General features: G+C 35.3%; 1 protein-coding gene across 2 annotated transcripts; it reads left to right on the top strand.

Annotated features, from left to right (window-relative positions):
* The first annotated feature begins 339 nt into the window (after positions 1–339).
* Positions 340–23,420, top strand: LOC110185186 (uncharacterized). 2 transcript variants are annotated; one of them, XM_086838664.1, is made up of 6 exons: positions 340–733; positions 1,259–1,867; positions 15,660–21,118; positions 21,187–21,315; positions 21,383–22,047; positions 22,253–23,420. In XM_086838664.1, the coding sequence occupies exons 3-6, from the start codon at positions 15,670–15,672 to the stop codon at positions 22,472–22,474; spliced, it is 6,465 nt and encodes a 2,154-aa protein (XP_086694790.1). In that variant the 5' UTR covers positions 340–733; positions 1,259–1,867; positions 15,660–15,669; the 3' UTR covers positions 22,475–23,420. The 2 variants fall into 2 exon arrangements, with proteins under 2 accessions (XP_086694790.1, XP_086694791.1); XM_086838665.1 differs by having other exon boundaries at positions 352–733; positions 1,271–1,867.
* The last annotated feature ends 67 nt before the right edge of the window (positions 23,421–23,487 follow it).

Genomic DNA, 23,487 nt, shown 5'->3' with positions numbered 1-23,487 from the left:
TATTATTAGAAAGTTATAAGTTGTAATGAAAAGCATAACTTGCCATACTAGATAAAATTAGCTGTAGAGCTGGTAAAAGCTTATAAATATAAACAAAGAATTAACATCCGGGGCAACAGCTGTTAGGCAGGTCCAGACGAGTTAGCAGACCCACATGTTAAGTTCGTAAAATATGCGGTTAACAGTGGCTCAACATACAATTGGGTGTAAATTCAATTTTTCAACTGAGAAACCTAATAAATTTGTGTGTTGAACATGTAAATATTATGTATCACGAGAATGACAAAGCAACAAATGGGATAAGAAAAACACATCTTTATTCGATACATCGATTCCATCGATAATATCTACACCTTTCGATAGTACTTGTTCGATATCTGTATACCATCACTAGCAAAACAAAGTTTCATTGTTCATACGTTCGTCTCGTCTGATTTTCTTTTTATACAACAATAAAATTAAAATTTCAAACATATACACATAATGTTTATAAATATAATGTAGTGCAACACATATATGTATATATACATATATATAATAGCTAAATACCAAGTGCAATCCCCAAACAAACCGAAATAACTTCAAATGGCAATCTAATTTACGTAAAAAAGAGACTACGAAAAAAAGAAACGGCGCGTGTGAAATTTTTTCGAAGCAAAGAGAAGTTGGAGCAACAAAAAATGAAATAAAAGCAAGAGAGAAAAAGCAAATACAACAACAACACATACACAAAGTAGGCCAACAACAACAACAACGATAAAGAGAAGAAGCAAGCAAGCAAGCGGCAACAACAACAGACGCAAGAAGCAGAAACCTTGTAATTGTGTCAATAAAAATGTTTTAAATTATATTTCCTTTGGGGAAATGTGCGAGTCTCCGTGTCTATGAGAGTGTGAGTGTGTGTGCCAGCGTGTGTGTGTTCGAGACAAGTGAAATTTTCTTTGTTTCCCTTTGCGGGGGAGGAAAAAAGAGTCAAGAAATGAAGTTGCCTTGAAACAGAAAGAAAAAAACCGCCCCCCTTAGCCCCCCCAAAAAAAACATCGTATATGTATGCGTGTGTGTCTGACTCGTTGTCTGCTCGTCGATGTCTTTGTGTGTGTGCGTGTGTGGCAATGAACGTTGAGCAACAACAATAATTGTATATTTTGTTGGAATTTTTGCCTTATTTATTATATATGTACACACGCTGTTTGCTTGCTTTTTCACCTATAAAAAAAGAAACAAAATGCAAAAATGATTAAATATAAAATGTCTGAAGTGTTTTCTCTAGAGCATTGCTATGAAAATGTGCGGCCGAAAAATGAAAAGCAACAAAAACAGCGGCTTTAAGGCTGCTGGACAGGTTTCCCACGGCTAAAACAACAACAACAACAATTGAAAGAAAAAGGAGCAACAAGACGAAGCCGAAGAAGAAGAAGCAGCAGCAATGCGTGAAACGCGAAAGCAAAGTGAAATTCATGACAACAACAACAGCGAAAAGAGCGTAGCGGCTAACAGAAACCGTTATTCAACAATTTCTTGAATAAAAAAATCATACAAGTGAAAGAAGGCACAAAAATACTGGTTTACACAAAAAATATATATATAAAAAGAAAGAAAGAAAGCAAAGAAAAGAAAAGAAAAGAAAAGAGAGAAAAAGTTGCAGCACGAGAAATTTTGTACGTGTATCGTGTCTCTCGCTCTCTACATATGTGTCTCCCTGTGTGTGTGAGTGAAGTAAAGTGAAAAGCAATGCTGAAAGGAATTAAAACAACAACAACAACATCAGCACCGAGTTTACAATAAATATAACAGTAAACGGATTTAAGGGCCACGCGTGGGAGGTAACCACAAAGAAAGGAAACCTTTAATATTGGAACATCTCAAGGTGAGTGGTTTTTTGTGAATATTTTTTTTATAAAAGCTTAAAGTTTTTCTATAAAAAATCATGGCTTTAGTTATGCTGTTGCCATGGAGTGTTAACAAAAAAAAATAAGAAAAAGAGGGAGGGAGATAGAAGGGCAACTGTGTTGTGTTTGTTTCACTTTTTTTTGGAGCATGCGAAACGGCTACAGGTGGCTTATTTACAGTTACTTTCTTGATAACAGCTGCTGCTGCTGATGTTGGCTCTTCTTTGCTTTCTTTTCTTTTGCTCTTCATCTTCTTGTCTTCACGCTTGTTCTTCTCACATTAAGCTCTTTTTTCAAGCTTCTCACGCTCTCCAAAGAATTTTGGGGTTTTATATTGCTTTTATTTGTAATCGCCATCAAATTAACGGTAAAATCCCATCGATAATGGATGAAACTGGAACTGCTTTTCATTTTCATTCATTATAAGGATGAAATGGTGATTGGGAAATGATAATATTATATTATAAGAATTGTAAAATTTAGTTTTAGATAATAATATAGGACTATCAGTGAATAATACAAATCAATTAAAATATTACCAAGGTCTGATAATAATTTAGTAATTCCGGAAATAAAATTACATATAAAATATATGTTTACTAAATACATTTTTAATTTATTTAAACAACTAATTATTATTCTTAAAGATTTTATCTTTGACTAGTAGCTAATTATGTAAAACATTTGTATTGTTTGTTGAGCTTGAATCTGAAATTGAATTGAATCGTAAAGAATTATTAAAAACGATTTAAATGTTAAATTAAACTTAAAAAATTTACAATTCATGAAGTTTTTCGTTTTTTTTTCGATAGTTTGAGCTTAGTATTTATTAGTATTTACATTTTTTGTTTTGCTAAATATTTATTTTTGCTTTAGCATACTTTTTGAGATTTATAAACATCAGCTTAGTGTTGATGCCTTGACAACTTTATTCACATGACGAACAGCGCCTGTCATGGATTTATCAACAATTAATTGAATGTTTAATGACCTTAACATTCTACTGAATTCGTATTTTTAGCAACTCATATGCACTCGTGCATCACCCAAATGCCTATGTTTGCATTGCTTGATCAAATAGTTGGAATACCCAGTTCTCTGGATTTACAGACCCGCTTCAAGTCACGTTTCTCTGTTCAATTTTGTTATCAGCTTGTAAAGCGATACTGGATGCGAACATATGTATGTACATATGTATGTATGCCTATGTGCTATATGTACATACATGTGTGTTGTGTATATTTATTCCTCTCTCTGGAAATAGTCCAACCGATTCATAAATTACTCAACGCAAACCAAACAGAACATGGAAAGCTTAGGGAAAATGAGCAAACATGTAACGAGTAAATAGAGTAATACAGTCAAACATCTATAAAGTCAACTTTTGTTTATTATCGCTATAAATACAGGGTATTATACTTTAGTTAGAAGCGTAAAATAAAGTGAAGGAGTCATTTCCGACCCTATAAATCATATATATTCTTGATCAGCATGAGAAGTAGAGTTGATCTAGCCATGTCCGAAGAAAATTTAAATTTTTCAAAATTTTCAAATTTTTTAAGGGGTTACATCATTAAAATTATCGAAAAAATGAACAAAATTTAACATTTTTAATGAAGTATGCTGATTTTTTAACCTAACAAAAATAAACATAAGACTGCTTTCCGAATTAAAATTAATGCTTTTTTGGCCTAGTTATGACTTTTTTAAACTTTGATTTGCCTATAAAATTGTCATATAAAAAGCTAATAATTTAAACTTATTCGATCTTATAATTTAATTGCAAACTGCAAGGGTATATAATCTCCGGCTTTCTAAAATTAGTTTTCTCTCTTGTTTTATGTATAATACATATTGTTTATTTTACTGAATACTACTACTATTCCTGCGTTTGAAATAAACTAAGCTAAGCTAATTTATTTGATTTACTTTGAAACGTTTAAAACATATATTTAATACCTGCAAATTTATTTGATTTAATGTACTATATAAAGTACTATAGTATCATCTGATTATCTTGTATGTTCTTTATTCTTATGCATTACATTTTAACCTTTTTTAAGGTCAAAGCTAGCTCGATTCGTTCTGTGAATTTTCTTTTGTTACACTTGAAAAACACTCTTAAAATAAGTCTGTTTAACCATTTTAATTTACATATTATAAATTTATTTTTAATGTATAGCATATGTTAGTTAAATTTATCAAGCAATTTGACTGTATTTGTTTCAGGGTTTCCCTCATTTTCTGCCTAATCTGTAAATCGAAATCGGGCAAAAAATAGAATTTTTCCCAAAACTGATAACTGATAACGTAGACCAAAAACAATTTGTGCTCGTAATGTTTACAATGTTTGGGGGCCACCACCAAATGTTTGATTTGTTGATAAATCGTTATGGTTTAGGAGGGGGGAAAATAGAAATCAAACGATTGATTTGAAACGAATTCAACTGCGTTTGTTTGCTCTGTACAGCTGTGCGCGATTCGTTGAGGTTGATAATTAGTTGTAGTCAATCCCCTTCCGATCCCCGTAACTTCCCCTCTGTACTTTAACCAACTACGCCCATTGTACGCTTAAACGGTTTCTGTTTTATTTTTTTATTTAGTTTTATGTGTGCTGTTCTTTCTTGCTGCTTTTCGCTGAAAGCTAAAAAGCTAAAAGCGTTTAACCGGTTTGTTTCGAAACAAACAGAGAAAACCGAAAACAGAACAAGCCAAGACTGTGTTGGCTTGGCTATCTGTTTGCATGTGTGTTTGCCGAGTTGGCTCTGATGAATAACGTTAACTTTGAAGAGATATCTTGGTTGGTAGATATATTTTGTATATACATATATATCTCCGGTGTGGAATCAGTTGGGTAGAATAGTTATGAGCGGATGACACTCGCGAGAAAAGTTCTGACACATCGTTAATGGTCATAAAAAATGAGGGAATACTTTGTGGTTTATATTTATTTTTTGCTTAACCTTTTTAGGGTTTTTTTTTCTGAAGGTTTCCCAAACATAATTAGTCAATTAGTACATTCAATTTATTATAAACTATTTACTTATGAACATTTGTTTTTGCTTTATATGTAATTAAAGTTTGAATACATTTATCAAAGACATTTAATAGAACTTGTTTAGTTTGTTCATTAAATAAACTTTAAGGGGTTTTAGTTTTAGTTTTGCTAAAGTAGAGATGACCTTTAAAGCTTAAATACAAACTAAAATGAAGAAATACTAACCATTACTCTTGCTATGTATCTCTAAAAATGGGTTTTATTTCAAAATATAATAAATATTTAATCTCTGAATGCCCTATAATTTCAAACTCACTTTCCTGCCACTCAAAGATATATACAAAACAAAGAAGAAAGTTAACTATCTTGGCACTTTGGAGCCTTATCTAAGAGATAACGCATATCAAGTAATTTCCTAATGGCATGAAATTAAGAAATTGTATCAAATTTCTGTCAACTTGCAGTTGGGATTATCTGGTACTTAATCAAATTTCGAAATACATATAATTAATCCGTGCTATAAATAAAGTTTTGTATAAAAAGAAGAGTCTGCAAAAAAAGCCAGTTTAAAACGTGTTTGGCATATAAATCCGTTACTGTCACAAGCTTCTGGCCATTTTGCCAATAATAAAATTTCACCAAGACCATGAATTGCTGCTTTATGGCCAAGCTTCTTTGCTCAGATAAGAACTTGGAGTCTTTTTGGCCCGTTAAAAAACTAAACTCCCATCAATTTGAACTTTGGCCTGAGAACTTTTCGTGGATATAGAAGTACTCATAAATTCAAGTTGGAACCCCTTTCTATTTGCTGCTTCATTTCACCTCTATAAACATGGCTAAGCTCCCCTAACACCTCCCCCATCTCGTAATGTTTTTCACACAGATTTTCCCTTCGCCTTATTTTGTGTGTACTTTTTTTTCCGTGGCATCCAACTATAAATTTACTTTGTCTGCCCTTTTTGCCAACTTTATTGTTTACTTGGTTTATTTTTAGTGAGTGTGTATACACACATACACATACATATACTTTGCTGAGAAATCTAACAATTTACCCACTCATTTGCTGACTAGACAAGATTGGGAAAATAAATACAAATCCACACTTAAACTTCCTCGCATTTCGCTGTCATATTCAATTTGTTTTTTAGTCAGTAAACTTGCATTGTGTGCAATATTCATTTTAGAAAACATTTCATGAATCAAGCGTAAAGTATTTTTGCTTTTATTTACTTTTTTAGAGGACCCTTACCAGCTTTGACCACTTTCAGTTTAATTATTCTCAAACTTGTTTTTTATCATTTTGTATTATATGAATACATTTTGTTCTGTTCAATTTGACACCTGTTGAAGTGTGAAATGAATTTTTAAAGTTACAAAACTCGTGTTACAAAGTTGAATGAATGAAATATAAAAAAAAAAGGTAAATGAACTTTGATAAAGTATTTTGAATTGAAATTTAAATGGTTTCAGTTGTTATTATATAAATTAAAAACAAGTACAGGCTGTAAATCAAATTTAAATAAATATTAAAGAGTAAGTTGTTTATGTTTATTAATAACATTTTAAAGTAATCTCTTCCCGTTTAAATTATATTACTTTCAATGCTAAAATCCAACTAAATAATAGCTAGATTATCTAGTAAAGTTAAATATAGAATTTCTCAACTTGTTTCCCAATCGCTTTTAACATAAAGAAACGCCCATAAAACTGTCCTCCTTTTTCACAATTCATTCTGTCACTCAACAAAAGCCATCTCAATGCCTCATTTATCATATTATTTTTCATTTTTCCCCTCTCTACTAACTCTCCTACTATCTTCTCTTTGGCCCCTGGTTTTCCCTATGCAATTTCATAATTTTCCTTGATTAGTTGTTAAGTAGAAAGCAGAACGGAACTGAAGTAATACCAAATGACAATAATCAGAAACACACATGCGAACAAACGATGCCATGCAAATGGTATTTGTGTCACTCATTTGCCGTGATCTAATTTCATATAATAATGGCATTTTTGTTACCTTATAAATTGAATCGAATGATAGAGGGGATAGAGGAGTGATAGAGAGATGGTGTGAAATTTAGGTTAAATAATAACGATTCATTTGAATTAATATGAGAAGTTTCATGGCGAATTATAGGCAAATGTTGGAATATTTCACAGTTGTTATTGCGTTCAACGGTGCATGGTAAATAAATATTTTATTTGTGATTTCTATAATATTTAAATATGAATATAAATAATGTAAAATAATAAAGACTTTATTCGTGATATAAAAACATACTTTTACATTTTAAGAGTGATGAATCAGAGAGCATTTATTCTTATGTGTGTGATTTATTAGGCATAAATGCAAATATTTATTTGTATACCAAGATCCGACTTTCTATTTGCTTTTGCTGCCAAACTTAAGCAAATAAATGTGAATTAATTATAATCTAATTTAACAAAGTGAAGTTTTTCAAGTGTTAGTATATTTTGAATAATAATAATTAACCATTACTACATATATTATATGCTTAAATAAGTTTACAAGCTTTAATAAAGTATATCAAACACTTGATGAGTATTTAGTTTTTTTCAAGTAAAATCATAATTAGGGAACAAGAATTTTATAAGGAAAAAACTTGTAGAGTTAAAAAAAATTTTCTTTAAAAAGAAGCAATTGTAATTAGTCAAATTAATTCTGGGAAATTTCATTGTTATATAAAATGAATTAATAATACCTTTTACAATCTCTAGAAATTATTGAATACGTTCTACTTTTTTTTGAAACTGTAATTGAATTATCATTGTTAATTATTATAACCTGGTTTCTGTTATAAGATATTTCTTTATTATTTTTGTATATATAATTTTTGTTGTATTACATAACAAATTCATTTCCTTTGTCGCAAAAGTTAGCTATCTCTTTTTAAATCTCTTTCTTCAACTAAACTTTCCTTAATTATTTGAAGTTTTTCTTCTCCATCTCTTTTAAAGCTTTTTCACTTGTTTCTTTTTCTTTATGCTTTATAACTATTTTTTGCCTTACCTCTTCCTCTACATACATACATACATGTCTACTTACATATGTACATATTTCACAAACTCATAATTTCGAGCAATTAAATCATTGTTCATGATGACAAATTGACTTCAAAAAGCAATGAAAAAGTACACCATCACCTAAGCAACATCAACAACAACTACAACTACAAACAATAAACAATTTACAACAAAATAAAACGAAACTTTTGCGGCAATGAAAAAAAAAGCAACAACTGCAAATAAAATGCTAATAAATTGAAATTAACAAAAACAACAAAAGGGAAGCACGACAACTGCCGCATTTGTTGTTATTGTTGATTTTTATTGCTTTTGCTTTGATATTGAATGAGAAATGAGAGAAAGAAGACAGCAAGACAGATGGCGGAACAGAGGGACAGAGAGAGAGAGAGCAAAAATAAAACGTGTGCACATCGCATTAGAAAGAGAAAGACGCGCGGCGAGGTAATGTGCGAAAGAGAAGGGGCCAGTCGTTGACATTGTTGTTATCTTAAATTGTCCCGCTTACTTGCTGTTTTCTCATCGTTGTTGTTGTTGTTGTTCCTTTTAACTTCTGTTTATTTGATTTTGTCATCATCTCACAATGCTGCAAAACAGCGAGTGCCAGAGGGAGATGGCAAATCGTAACGAACGGGGCATCACGCCATCTTTGTCGCTCCTTGCGTTTTTTTTTTCTACTTCTTTTTTCATGTGTATTACAACATTTTTTTTTTGTGTTCTGTTTTGTTTTTGCTTTTGCGGCGGCGGCGACGACATAAATTCTACAGATACAGATACAGATACAAGCACACATTTCGAGATACAGATACAACGAGTAAGTGTGTTGTTGGCCCCCAAAGGAGCACAACAACAACTACAAAATAATGTTCTCAATGATCTTTCTCGTATCTGTCATCATTATCTCCATTTATACGAATGATCATCTTTTGCTCGCATTTTGGCGCGCTCATTTTCATTCTCTCACAAAAGTATCTCATCAGTTTCAGCTTTTCATCTCAATTATATGCAAATATATATATATGTATATTTTCGAACAAAAACAAATGAAAACAAAAACAAAACGAAGTGATTTCTGTATTTATTAAACATGAATCAGTCTCAATGATCTCGTTCAGGTTTTTATTGTTATTTAATTGGTAATTGAGGAATTTGTAGGCAAGTCTGGATTTCATATTTACAAGATTCAACTTTAATGCTGGAAAATTGTAAATATTTGGATATTATTATTCAGTTGCTTTATAGCTTTATTTTCTTTAGTTTACGAGAAATATTTGATATATTAATTTCCGATGCGGGGAAAATGGGATTCCCATAAATTCATTTGAAAAAGGGAAAATACCAGAAGCTGAGAATTATTTATAATGAGACTTGGGTAGCTATAAATTATATTTAATAATTGCACCGAATTCCTAACTTGATATTAAAAAATGTAAATATTTACTTGAATATTTATCAAGTAATTTATTGTATTTCTTTGATTCCTTATAATTAATTAGCATGGTAAATAAGGAGATATTTTACAACTATAAATCTGAAATATTATATAACTGGTATTAAGCTTTAATAAGTTTATATAAAACAAGATAGAAAACTAACTAACTAACGGGAAGCCAAAGTTTATAAATCCCTGGCAGTTTGAAATTGAATTAAAGGATTAAATTGAAAATCGATTATAACTAAGCTTAAAATATACGCATTATTTGAATATTTTTATATGACAATTTTTTGCAACAAATCAAAATTTAAAAAACGTATAACTAAGTCAAAAAAGCATTAATTTAAATTCGGAAAGCAGCCGTATGCTTATTTTTAGTAGGTTAATAAATCTGCATACCCAGTCTCAAATGTAAAAATAATAAATTTTTTGCCATTTTTTTTTTTTACCATTTTAACGATTATAAAATTTTCAAAATTTTGAAAAAAATTAATTTTTGTCGAATATAGCTAGATTGATTCGGCTGTTCATGCTGATCAAGAATATATATGGTTTATAGGGTCGGAAATGACTTCTTCGCAGTGTAAAAGCAACTGAAATACCCTAAAATGGTATAAAAATGTTTAAATAAATGCAAAAACAATATATTTACTTATTCACACGTTTTTGAGCAGCAAAACTGATCTTAAGTGCAGAGTTCATAGGAAAAATATTAACCTTAAGAAGAACAAGTCTTTTATAATGTAAATACGATCTGGTATACATTTATTTATATAGGAAATAAAAAGGTACATATATGACTAAGACATAAAAGTATAGAATATTTAACAATTGATTAGGACCTTAAAGCATTATTAAACATTCAAAAAGATATATTAATTATATAACTATGAAGCTATTATGCCAGATAACTTAACAATATGCTTGTTACTAATACTTTTGAATGAAAATGTCCATAAACTTTCCCTTGGCAAAAGTGTTTTACTTCTAGAATAATATATGTATTCACATTATTCTCACACGAAAACTTTGCCCCTCTGCACAAAAATGTTTCAATTAAGTTTCTGGCAATGCAAACCCAACCAAAAAAAAAAAAACCATATAAAATACAAGAAAAAAAAATAAAGAGAGAACATTTTTTATACACATTGTGTGTAGATTGTGTAGGGGTCAAGGCTATAAATGCTATAATGCTTAGCGCTTGCGAGAGTCTCTGATACGAATAACCGACAGCAAAAGTGCAAATAAATTTGTGACGCATTTTTATTTTGTTATTGCAAATGATATAAATAAAAACCACACACTCACACAGTTAAGCGGAATGAATTAAAGAAAGAAAGCAACAAAAACAAAAGCGAAATGTGAGCGTCGTAAGAGCACAACGAACTTTTGTGAAATGTGAAATTATAAAACAAAGCAAGCGGCGTGCACTCACACCACAACACACCACAGCAACTACAACAACAGTCAAAACACCAACACCTAAAACTACAACAACACCAACACCTAAACAACAACAACAATAGCTGCTTTAGCAGGCTCAACAAATGCCAAATTAAAATGCTAAATAAACGCTAAAAACAAAACAAGCGGCAATGTTTGCTATTTGCACTTGTCCACCTCTCTCTCTCTCTTTCTCTACCTTTTTCTCTTTCTATTTTTCACTGAATTTAAATTGTTATTGTTGTTTTTTATGATTGGTTGTTGCCATTTTTTTTGTTTGTTTTAAGCCAAGGCCAAACTCTGGGAATTTTTTCCATCGTCGTTTTTTTTCTTCTACGATTTTTTTTCGAATACAAACCATTGGCAGCTGTAAAAATTAAAATTTTGAATTGCAAATACTGTAAAAAAAAGAAAATAAAAATGTTAAAACAACAGAAAATAAAAGATAAGAAACACAAACACACACAATTATATTATAAGATATTTGTTTTAACACGAAGGGGAAAGCTTTTTATGGTTGATTAGGATAGATTGTGAAGGTCTTAATGAGATACAAAGTTCATTCACTTGCAGAAATCGAAAGGAATCTTTTTAAATCTTTTTTTTTTTTTGTTGAGATTTATTATTAATTGGTTTAAATAATGCCAAAAATAAATGAAGGAAAATAATGGTAAAAGGGAATAGTTTATTTGAGAAAAGTATTGCTATATATGGTTAATATAATATTCTGAAGGAGTTCCAGATGGAATTTCACAAAAATACAAAACTAAACACACAAATTAATGTACAATAAATATTGTAAAAGATATTAATTTTAAAAAATGCATAAATAAAAAGCTATTATATTCTTTTTTATTTAGCTAATTTTATTTATATGAATATGTACATATATTTATAGTTATTCAGGAATATATCCTTTAATTTACACATCAATAAACAAAAAACACATTTTAAAATATTATAAAAGCATTTACCTACTTTTATTTTAATCTTCTATTCACATAACTCTTTTATTTTAAGTTCACCTGACATTCACATGTCCAACAAATATTTCTCAAATTAATATTAATATTTCAAAATTAAACAACTATTACAAACTTTTACTTTTCTACACCATTTGTTGAATCGTTTAAAATCTATGTGCATCAAGTTAGCAGGGCAACTTTGGAAAATCAAATTTTTGGCTATACCATAATTTGCCGTTAATTATTCGTTAATTATTCGTGAAAGAAAAAAATTTGCCGTTCAATTTTTTAACTTAATTTTTTAATGTCCTGCTAAGTTGATATCAAGTTAGCAGGGCAACTTTGAGTTTTTAAAAAATAAAAAAAAATATAAAAAATTGAGCGACAAATTTGATTATTTCACGAATAATTAACGAATAATTAACGGCAAATTCTGGCGTAAAAAGTTTTTGGAAATGTGAAGGATTTCAGGAGTTGTCCTGCTAACTTGATATCAACTTAGCAGGGCAACTTTGAGTTTTTAAAAAATAAAAAAAAAATATAAAAAATTGAGCGACAAATTTGATTCTTTCACGAATAATTAACGAATAATGAACGGCAAATTCTGGCGTAAAAAGTTTTTGGAAATGTGAAGGATTTCAGGAGTTGTCCTGCTAACTTGATATCAACTTAGCAGGGCAACTTTGAGTTTTTAAAAAATAAAAAAAAAATATAAAAAATTGAGCGACAAATTTGATTCTTTCACGAATAATTAACGAATAATGAACGGCAAATTCTGGCGTAAAAAGTTTTTGGAAATGTGAAGGATTTCAGGAGTTGTCCTGCTAACTTGATATCAACTTAGCAGGGCAACTTTGAGTTTTTAAAAAATAAAAAAAAATATAAAAAATTGAGCGACAAATTTGATTCTTTCACGAATAATTAACGAATAATTAACGGCAAATTCTGGCGTAAAAAGTTTTTGGAAATGTGAAGGATTTCAGGAGTTGTCCTGCTAACTTGATATCAACTTAGCAGGGCAACTTTGAGTTTTTAAAAAATAAAAAAAAAATATAAAAAATTGAGCGACAAATTTGATTCTTTCACGAATAATTAACGAATTAATTAATAAGTTTTTGGAAATGTGAAGGATTTCAGGAGTTGTCCTGCTAACTTGATATCAACTTAGCAGGGCAACTTTGAGTTTTTAAAAAATTAAAAAAAAATGTGTAAAAAATTGAGCGACAAATTTGATTCTTTCACGAATAATTAACCAATAATTAACGGCAAATTCTGAGTAAAAAAGTTTTTGGAAATATTAAAGTTTTCAGAAGTTGCCCTGCTAACTTGATATCAACTTAGCAGGACATTAAAAAATTAAGTTAAAAAATTGAACGGCAAATTTTTTTCTTTCACGAATAATTAACGAATAATTAACGGCAAATTATGGTATAGTCAAAAATTTGATTTTCCAAAGTTGCCCTGCTAACTTGATGCACATTTAAAATCTGCCATTAGTTTATTTATAGTTTCAGTTTATGCTCTGCTTTAAACAAATTAACAGGTCTGCCAATGCTTGAACAGATACAGAAATATTTACGTATTCGAATACATATATATATAGAAAATGACAATTAACAATGTCGAACACGCCCACAACATTGTGAGCATCCACCAAAAACAACAATAGAAGTGAATTTTGTTGAATAACTTTTTGACGGAGCTCTGTTCGTCAGCAAATCGAAAAAAAAGATTTCTTATTTTGTGTTTCTCCCACTACAATTTATTTGTTTTCCTTTATTTTTAGTATTTGTTTTTGTTTATAATAGATATGATTGCCCGTGGCCTTATTCCCTCTAATGTTTTTATCTCTGGCATAATATTTCTGTGATAAATGTATTTGATGTTGTCCATTATTTTACTATTTATTTATTCTATTTTGCTTGCCATTTAATCGCCAGACACGTGAGTAAAGTGTTCACTTGGGCTCTGTCATTCCGTTTGATTATAATCCCCCAGAGATTTTGATAAGAACGATTAGGAACAGTTTAAATAGTATTAAGTGCACTGCTGTTCGCACTTCTCTCTGAACTTTTTGTACTTTTGAAAAACAAAATAATGCGAACACGCGAATGAACTCTGGCAAAGGCAAATCCATGGCTGTTGGGGTCTTATCTCTTATAGCATATGGTTTATATTCGAAAATTCCGACACTGAACACGAGTCCAGAGAACTTGAGATGGTCTTATCTGTATTTATTTCTGTTTCTTTTTAAGCTTGAAGCAATATTAAAGTTTTAAATTATAAACAGACAGGTTTTATGTACAATTCTTTGAGGGAAAAGGTTTTAAAACTGGTAGAGTTGGTATAGTTTATATAATTATACTTTATAAAGAGTATTTCTGGTTGAAATATAAGTCATTTATTGATGTATAAAAAGAAAGTTACTGTTGGGTGATTAAATAATTAAAAGTAATTAGTACAAAATTCTTGCATAAATTGAAATTAATTTATTATCTGCTATATAAAAAGCATATTTATTTTTATGCGAATATATTTCAATGACCTTTAATTGGTTTTGAATGAAAAAGAGGAATATAATTATTTTTAATTAACAAATAAACAGAAAATACTATAAAAAAAACCTTTTTCCATTTAATTTAATTACTTTATTTAATCTTTCTCTTTTATGTCATTTATTTTACCTCAATTTAAATACAAATACTTTGATTTAAATCAAATTCTTGCGATCTATTCTTAGCCAAACTCCAAGAGTATATAATTTTAAGGTTATAGCCATATTTTCGTGTCCAATTTCTCTCTCATTTTGGCCATAAATGAATCAGTTTTTTTTGGGGGCATTTTTGTGCTGTGCTCGGTTCATTGGAAAGTCAGTTTATTTTTGTGCACGTTCTTTAGAAAGTCGTTGAACTGTTTGCATTTCCCTCTCGCCCACTCCGGTCTGCCTCTTGTTATCTCTCTCTGTCTTCTTTCTTCTACGAACATGAATATATATTATATATATATTGTAAAAGGCGAAGAGCAAATTTTTAAGTTTATTTGTTTTTAGCAATTTCATCATCGCTCATTGGAATTTGTTCATATTTGCATGACTTTAACTTTTAATAGCCACAATAAATATTCCGAAAAAAAGGCTTAAACTTTGGCTTCGGCTTATTTCCTTAGTTTATTTATACATTTTTATTTTATTGCTCTCATAAAAAGGGTTAAGTCTGTTTTTATGGCTTTAACAGTTTGTTAAATTGGAGACTATCTTTGAGATACATTCCACAATAGGAAGTCGTGACTTGAAGCATAATCTAATTGCTGTGATTGAACTGGAATTTCTGCAGTAAAAATCATTTCAATTAGTTTAATTATTTTTGATTCAGTAAATCTTTAAAATGAATCATTTTCAGAGGGTTCTTAATTTTATAATTAAATAGAATGGTATTTGTAATTAAATTTTAAATGTAAATCTTTTATGTTCTATTTAATTATGTTAATTTGATTCAATTTTTCTAGCTAGATTAGATCTAAATTTTATCGTTTTTATTTCTATTCTATAAAGTTTAGAGTTTATAGTTTTAATAAGTTGAAAAACTAAGAGTTTAAGCTAGAGATAATTATAAGGAAATTATATAATGGGAATATCAATTTGTTGTTTTATTTTAGGGAATATTATTATTAATTAGGTGATGTTGATTGCTTTGGAACGTTAAATTTTGTGTAAATTACTTTTTAATATTCAGTTGTTCAAGCTTTTTAACTTCTTTATTAATCATTTAATACGATCTTAATGCTATTTTATTGTTAAATAATTCTCTATATAAAGTGATAATGAAAAGTTGAATAAAATTGACCTTAATTAATCGAAAACGTTTTCATTTCCGTTCCATTTCCAGACCAACCACCATGGAACCCAATAGACATCACGAATATCAGACGCATCATCAGCCGCATCATCCGTCGATGCAGCAGCATCATCCAACGCATCCGCATCACTCGCAAGCAACGCACCACCAGCAGCCGATCCACCAGCACCACCCGCCACCACCGCCACCACCACAGCAGCAGCCAATCCACCAGCAGCATCCACATCACTACCAGCAGCAGCAGCAGCAGCTGCACCACCATCCCACCAGCTCCACAACAGTGGGGAGTTCCTCCTCGTCCTCGTCCTCCTCCTATGGCAATCATCATCATCCTGAGGATCAGCGATCCAGGACAACGATGTACATGAACAGGAGCACTCAACCGGGTCAACCTGGAGGCCTGCAGGGACCAGGATCTACGGCGACCGGTGGCAGTGATCCCCACCTGCAGTACTACACCTCAAACCAAAATTTAGCAGTGAAAAAGATGCCCGATCCGCATCCCAGTTGGAGTTACAAGAGCCAGGCTGTGCCAGCTCCTGCGCCGGCGCCTGGTCTGCGTCATCATGGGAATCCTGCCATTTATACAACGGGTAGCTCAGCCTATTGGCCGCCAGCCGATGAGCAGCTGCATCATCACCAGCAGCCGGCTAGATACTCTTACGGCAAGCCACCGCCAGGAGGAGGAGGAGGAGGAGGAGCTGGTTCCAGAGCAATGCCAGGACCTTTGCCGGGACCAAACAACCAGCGATATTATAGTGAGGACATCAAGTACTCCACTGTACCTGCAGCAACCAAGGTGCTTACCTATGCACCGCCCGCCGCAAGCTCCTCCTCATCCTCGTCATCGATACCCACCGCCAGCTCAGCGCCAACCAGTTCCAATTCCTCATCCGTCCGTCACTATGAACTGGAGCATGTTGTGAATCCTAGTAATCCCAGCAATGAGCACCAGCAACCGAGTCCCAATTATGCGAGGAAATGTCCACCACACTATGAGACACCGCCAGAGCAAAGGAGTGCCGGAGCCACGCCCACATCAACGGGAACGCCGCCCACATCCGGAACCACATCCACATCCGCAACGCATCACCATCAGAGTCTTTATATGCCGATGCCGACATTTAGTACGGAAAAATTCCAAAATACCGTGCACAATGCCATCGAGAAGTATGTGAGAGAGGCCCCCGGACCCAGTTTGGAGTATCCCCGAGGAGGAGCAACCACTTATGGACGTGCTGCTGGATCCTACTACAGCCAGCAGCCGGTGAAGACTTCCAAAGCGACACCAGCTGCAACCTCTAGTTATGTTAAACTAGAACCAGAACATGCATCCCTCGCAGGCGGTAGTTTGCCGCAGCCTACAAGATCCTCGCTATATCACAATCCCTACAATGTGGAGAGCCGTGAAAGGGATACATCGCCGGCAATGCTGGCCACAGTACCAGCATCTGCGCCCCATGGTTATCCCACCAAGTACGGGAAGCTCATACAGCAACAGCAGCATGGAGCTGGAGTGGGAACGAGTAGCAGTTCAACGCCTTATACAAGTTACTATCACCAGGGAACACCGTCGCCAGCAGCTGGAGCGGTGGCCTCACCCACGCCAGCACCGCCACCGGCAGGAGTTCCTGGAACGATCTTAGGTCCAGGAAGCAACAGTCATCAACAGCCTGCACCATCTTCATCCTCATCAGCCTCCAGTAGTGCAAATTACTCCACTTTGCAAGTGTATCCCCATGGACCGGATATATGCTATCACCAGCCTGGTAGTCAATCCCAAAGCCAGAGTCATCCTGCCAATAATCCTGCCAAGAAAGCACCAGCTGCAGCCAAACCCAACTATCGAGCACTGATCAATGATATGCTTAAGCGAAGTACGGCCAGTGAACAGGAATTGAATTTGCAAATCATTAAGAAGACTCTCAATATGGAGGCGCCGCCAAGGAATCATCAATCAGCGCCATCGAGTAGAGTCATCCAGCCACAACAGGCACCTCCTTCCCAACCTGTTACCTCAGCACCTCCACCACCACCACCGTCAGCTCTTCATTCGCCGCTGGATTTATCCATGCGAACGGTGAAGCAGACGGCGGATTCCACCGAGTACACGTATCACCAGAGGCCAAGCACAACGGATCACAAGGTGCCACTCGGTGGTGGCCTGGGATTGCCCAGATTCGATATAACACCAAATTTCTCGGCAGCAACAAGGACAGGAGGAGCATCCACCGCAGTGATAAGACAAGCGCCAGCTCCTTCTCTTCCACCCACGGTCTCTTCAGTTCCTCATCCTCCGCCCGTGCCAGTGGCTGCTCCAGCTTTGGTGATCAAAACACTGCAACAAATGCGTCCCAGTGTTTTGGAAACGAATCCATATGCCAAGCGACAGCCACCAGAGAATAGTATCGTTCAAGTGAACAAGCCACCAGCGGAACTAATACCACCCACACCCTCACCCAGTCCCCACAATAGCAGCAATCCCAACTATTTGGGCAGGAAGAGGCATCTCCAGGAGTACAATCAAGCGGCAGCCAAGCAGGCCAGACTGGAGGCAGAATCTCTGGGAAATGCATCACTCATTCCTGCTCCTCCAGCTGCTGCCTCTGCACCCACTTCGGTGGTTGTGGTGGCTCCAGTACCTGTGATTGCTGTCAACGAACAGGCGCTGGCCGCCAAGCGAGAAAGGGAAAAGCAACCCGAATCAACTTCCTCCATAACCATAAATCCAATGCCCAAAATGGAACCCAGAATAAGGACCAAGGCTGAGCTCAAAGGTTTCACATTTACACCTCCGCCTGTCCTTGTAACTTCCACAACGACCACTAGGACAGCATCACCGCCCAGGACACCACCTAACCATCAGATAACCAATAATATTCAAATCAAATTAGAGCCAGCGCCAACGCCAATACCAAAAGCTGCTGACTTGGGCCTGGAAGATGAACCCGGTGCCAGTTTGGGTAACCTACTAGACTGGGGCAGTACCTGCAATAATCTCGTAGAGCAGCTGCTCACCAAAGTGGTGGTGACAGTGCCTCCAACCAGTATTAAGTTGGAGATTAGTGAAGATGATCTGCCAGTGGCACGCATACTCAAACGTCAACCGGAACCCATTCCACCCATTGCGGATGCCGAGATGTCTGCCACAACACAACTGACCACCACCACGAATGGTGTCTCCTCATCCTTGGGCAATGGCAGTGCCCAGAAGAAGCTCAGCAAAGTGGAGCGAGAGAAGAAGCGATTGCAGCAGGAGCAAAGAATAGCGGCACGATTGGCACCCAAACAGGGACAGAGCAGCTCCTCGGAAAGTGATACCACAGAGCTGCATAAGAGGAACACAGCCAGGCAGAAGAAACCTATGCTAAGGAAAGGAAGAACTCGGCAGAGATCACCCGAAGCAGAAGCAGCCAGTAGCGATGATGAGGACGAAAAGGATAAGCAGAAGCAGCAGCAGCAAAAGAAGAAGGTTAATCTACGTCCTAGTCGCAGTCAGACCTCCGGCGAGGAGAACAAAACCAAAGCAGTTAGCTCCTCCACCAAGAAGGAAGCTAAAAAGGAGGCCAAGACACCCAATAACAAGGTCAACAATAACACTTCAGTGACCAAGACCAACAAAAAGCAGACAGAGGTAACCTCAGGACAACCAAAGGTCAAAGTTGAGGAGAACCAAGAGAGCAGTTCCTCAGACAGTCACGAAGAAGATGAGGAAGAGGACGAGGAAGACGAAGAGGAGGAGGAGGAGGAGGAGGAGGAAGAAGAGGAGGAGTCCGAAGAAGACGAAAAGGAGCAGAACAAGGACAAGGACAAGAAGAAGGAGAAACCCCGTGTGGGTCGTCGTCCTGGTCATACCCTGGTCAATAAGCGCATTGCCCACAAACTCAACACAATGACACGCTCCAAACATCGCAAGGAACTTGAACTCCAGTTGGCCAACAGCAAAGTCCTTCGCAACGATAAGATCATTCGTAATTCCACCACAAAAATCAAAAGGAAATATGTCCGTAAAGTGGTGGACAGCAAAAAGGATCTAATGATGGTCACTCGTTTGAGAAACAAACGTGGCTTGAACTCTGAGCATCTGGGATTAAACGGTCGTAATGCCAAACTAAAGGGCAACAACAAGGGTAATCCTGGTAAGCCGGCCAAAACCTCGCCCCAACAGCAATTGTACCTGGAGGAATATCGCTACAAGTTGGCCCTGAAGATACCCCATCGCCTGATCTCCATAAATAAACTCAACAAAGTGGCTGCCTCGCTGCCAGATCTAGAGCGACGTGATCTCGGCCAGGAATTGGCATGTTTCAAGAGGAATAAACCCAAAACAAAGGCAGCCAGCAAGCAAATGGAATCCTCCAATCAGCCCAAGTCCATCATTGATGTACTCCATTTGAGGGTAACCAATGGCAGTAGTACTCCTCGTAAGACCTCCGTCTCGGCACCAGCTTCCACGAATCTTCAAATCCATAGTGAAACCTCACAAACCTCCGTCTCAACATCGCTCTATGAGCATCCCCAGCAGCAACAGCAACAGCAGCAGGAATCTGGAGCCGGGGATAGCCAATCCTTGGATGATCCCAGTCGCAGGCACTTTAGTATCTTCGACACAAAGGTCTTGCAGAGTAAAACCCGTACGGAATCCAAATTGCAGCAGCGCCGAGAGATTATTCGTGAGATTTTTGTGGGTCCCGAGCGTCCGGCTTCAGCGCCACCGGAATGCGCCCAGAACGAGGCAGCTGGAGATGGTGACGATGATGCCATTAGCTATCAGAAATATGAGGAATTTCTACAGCAAATGAACAGCATTGTGAGTGCCAATGACAACAAGCTGGCCAGGAGATCCCTCATGGAGGATCATTCATCGCTCACAGCACCGCAGTGTCCGCACAAGAGGAAATATATGCGAAGGAAGGGCAGCTCCGGCTTTGATTACATACGAAAAAAGAAGCGACCAACGCAGCAAAACAATAATCAAAGCCAGCAGAACCACAGTCAAGCTCAAAGTCAATCCTCCAGCAGTCAATTGACTCAACATCTCCTCGAGAACAATCAAAGTGCAGCGGATGAGAGGCTGGATGATACGGATAGCACCATTGCCGGCAGTAGTTCCCATTTGCCTCTGAAGATCAAAACGGAGATGGATGTGTGCCGGGAAATTCAGAAATGGGTGCTCAACAAGGGTGTGGGTCAGAGTACCATGCACAAGGCCGCTCGCCAGGGATTAATCGATGTGGTTGTCTATTGCTTGGATCGCATGAATATGAACCCAGATCAAAAGGATAACGCTGGTTATACACCACTCCATGAGGCTTGCACTCAGGGCTGGCTGGAGATTGCCCGGATACTGCTCCAATTTGGTGCCAATCATTCGGAGGCTGCCCAATCCGGGATTAGGCCCCTGCATGGTGCCATCGAGAATGATCATGAGGAGGTGGTGCGTCTATTGCTGTCCTATGGTGCCGATCCGTTGCTGGCAACGTACTCAGGTGGGTTTTTAATAAATTTTTAATGAAGATTTTTGTACTAATTTGTTAATTTTAATGCACAATTCCAGGTCAAACCCCGCTAATGTTAGCTTCAAGCAAGTTAATGCGAGGCATACTGCGTGCTCATCTCAGCGATGCTCAAAGTGCCGCTGCTGACATCAAGCCAATGCGATTCCATGGCCCTTGGGAGATCTTTGGTGAGACTGGAATTAGTAATAAACTGCCATAAAACTTGTTATAACTTATTCTATATATCTCTTGCAGATGCTAAGGAGTATGGTTATGATATATTCGATAATGTACCGAACACAGCTTGTGATATGAGCAGAGCTCTACGTAGAGAAAGGAAGGATAAGGCCATGAAGCAGGAGCAGGCGCCTAGGATGATGAGCACCAGTCATAGTAATTTGCCAAATGCCAATGGCAATAGTAATAATAATGGCTTATTACCAACCAAAAAGGAAGAGCACGACCAGGAGCCAAATGGTTTAACGATCAAGCAGAATGGCGAGACCACGGGGAGATCAACAACGACAATGCTGGTTAAATTGGAGCCAGGAATCGAAGAAGATAGCAATAATAATAAGAACAACGATGAGCTGAATGCTGGAAATATTGAAAATAATTTAGTAACAAGCGTTGTGAATGTCAAGAATGAAGTGAAAAAGGAGTTGCTGGTGGATGCTGAAATGGTAGCGGAAACGGAAGCGAATAGGAATAGGAGTAAAAGTAGGCTAGACGACGATCAGATGACGGACAACGAGACAATGGATAATGAATTGAATGGTGATATTTTTGAATTTGAAGAGGCCGATGTGCCATTGCCACCACTGTACTTGCTCAAAGACGAGGGCAGTGATAAATGGGTATTACTCAACGATTTGTGCAATTTACTTAAAGTTAAATCCAAGGATACGTTGCTCAACAAGGTAATACTTGAAGTTATAAAAATATACAGTTGAAGAAATCTCCACAAAGGTTGCTAAAGATTTAAAATCAATTTAAATGGTGCTTTAAAGTAAGCAGAACATCAACTCTGAGAGAGATTTCTTTAACTATCCTTGTGTTTCATGAATATTATGTATATTTTGAATATTTTAATAATTTGATTCCCTTTCTATATCTTCCCCCTAGCTCTGTCCAAACAACAACAACAATGCACTGGCAGTTAGCAGTCAAAAGCATCTACTTCGGGAGTTCAAAATCGATGATTTCCTGGAGAAGGCCACCTGCCTGCAGCTACTTTGTGCTGGCGAAAAGCTGAACATGTTCAGCTCCTCGAAGGTTGTGCTAATCAAATACAACGATAGTGTGCGGAACTTGTTGGGCGTCAAATCCATTTTAATGAAATTTTAACCAAGATATGGAAGAAGGAGAAGGATACCTTAGACAAATGATGAACAGATAATGAAATAGATTTGTAAAGTGCAAAAGAATGATGGAGAAAACTATTAGTACGAATATAATTATAGATTTATATATTACTATACATGCATATATGTATATTTTAGCTAGTAACTAGTTTATACTCTCCCCGTAACCCTCAACCCATCCCTACCGTCTTTGTCTTTGGAAGATAAAGTCGTTTTTTAAAAAGGAAAAAAATCAATTTAGAGCTAAGTGAGCAAAGTGATACAAAGGTGCTATACACACTCAAAACGAAGAAAAACGAAGAAACGGAAACGGAAATGAATGGGGAAATTTTAAAGAAAATGAGAGAGAATATTGAGAAAATCTGGAATCCTTTCGAGTGATTGGCTGCAACAATTAAATGCAATTAAAATGTAGAACAAACGGTAGCGGAAACGGAACAGAGAATGTATGCCAGCCAAGCAGCTAAATAAATCGATATATATATATACATACATTTAGATATATATCTAGGGATAACGTGTAATCTATGGTTTTTAAAAAAACAAAGCAAAACAAATAGCAAAAAGTATAAACTAAATAATAATTATTATCGTAATAATATAAAATAAAGCAGCAAGCAACAAAGGCGTATTTATGTATTATGTATTTTTAAATGAAATTATTACAAATAATAATATATTTAAAAAAATATATATTAAATATATATGTATACACACAATATGATCCAACTATATTATGTAAATCAATTTTCAGATAGGTTTGTAATTTTCTATGTAATTGTACGTGTATGTAAGTAAGTTTTGTGCAACTATAAAAAGGAAAACACAAAAAAAAAACAAAACGCAAAAAACAACTGAAATTAAAGAAAAAACTAAAAACGATGAGAAACTAAAAATAAATGCAATGTGAAATTTTGGCAATTTAAAAATGTGTCCTATGTTTATTTAAATATGGAAACTTTCTAGTAGCATTACTAATAATATTTTTGAGTCATT

The sequence above is a fragment of the Drosophila serrata genome, unplaced genomic scaffold (assembly GCF_035046125.1).
Source record: "Drosophila serrata isolate PLE 108 unplaced genomic scaffold, ASM3504612v1 contig_359, whole genome shotgun sequence".
NCBI lineage: Eukaryota > Metazoa > Arthropoda > Insecta > Diptera > Drosophilidae > Drosophila > Drosophila serrata.
This window is presented reverse-complemented; position numbering and strand designations above follow the sequence as displayed.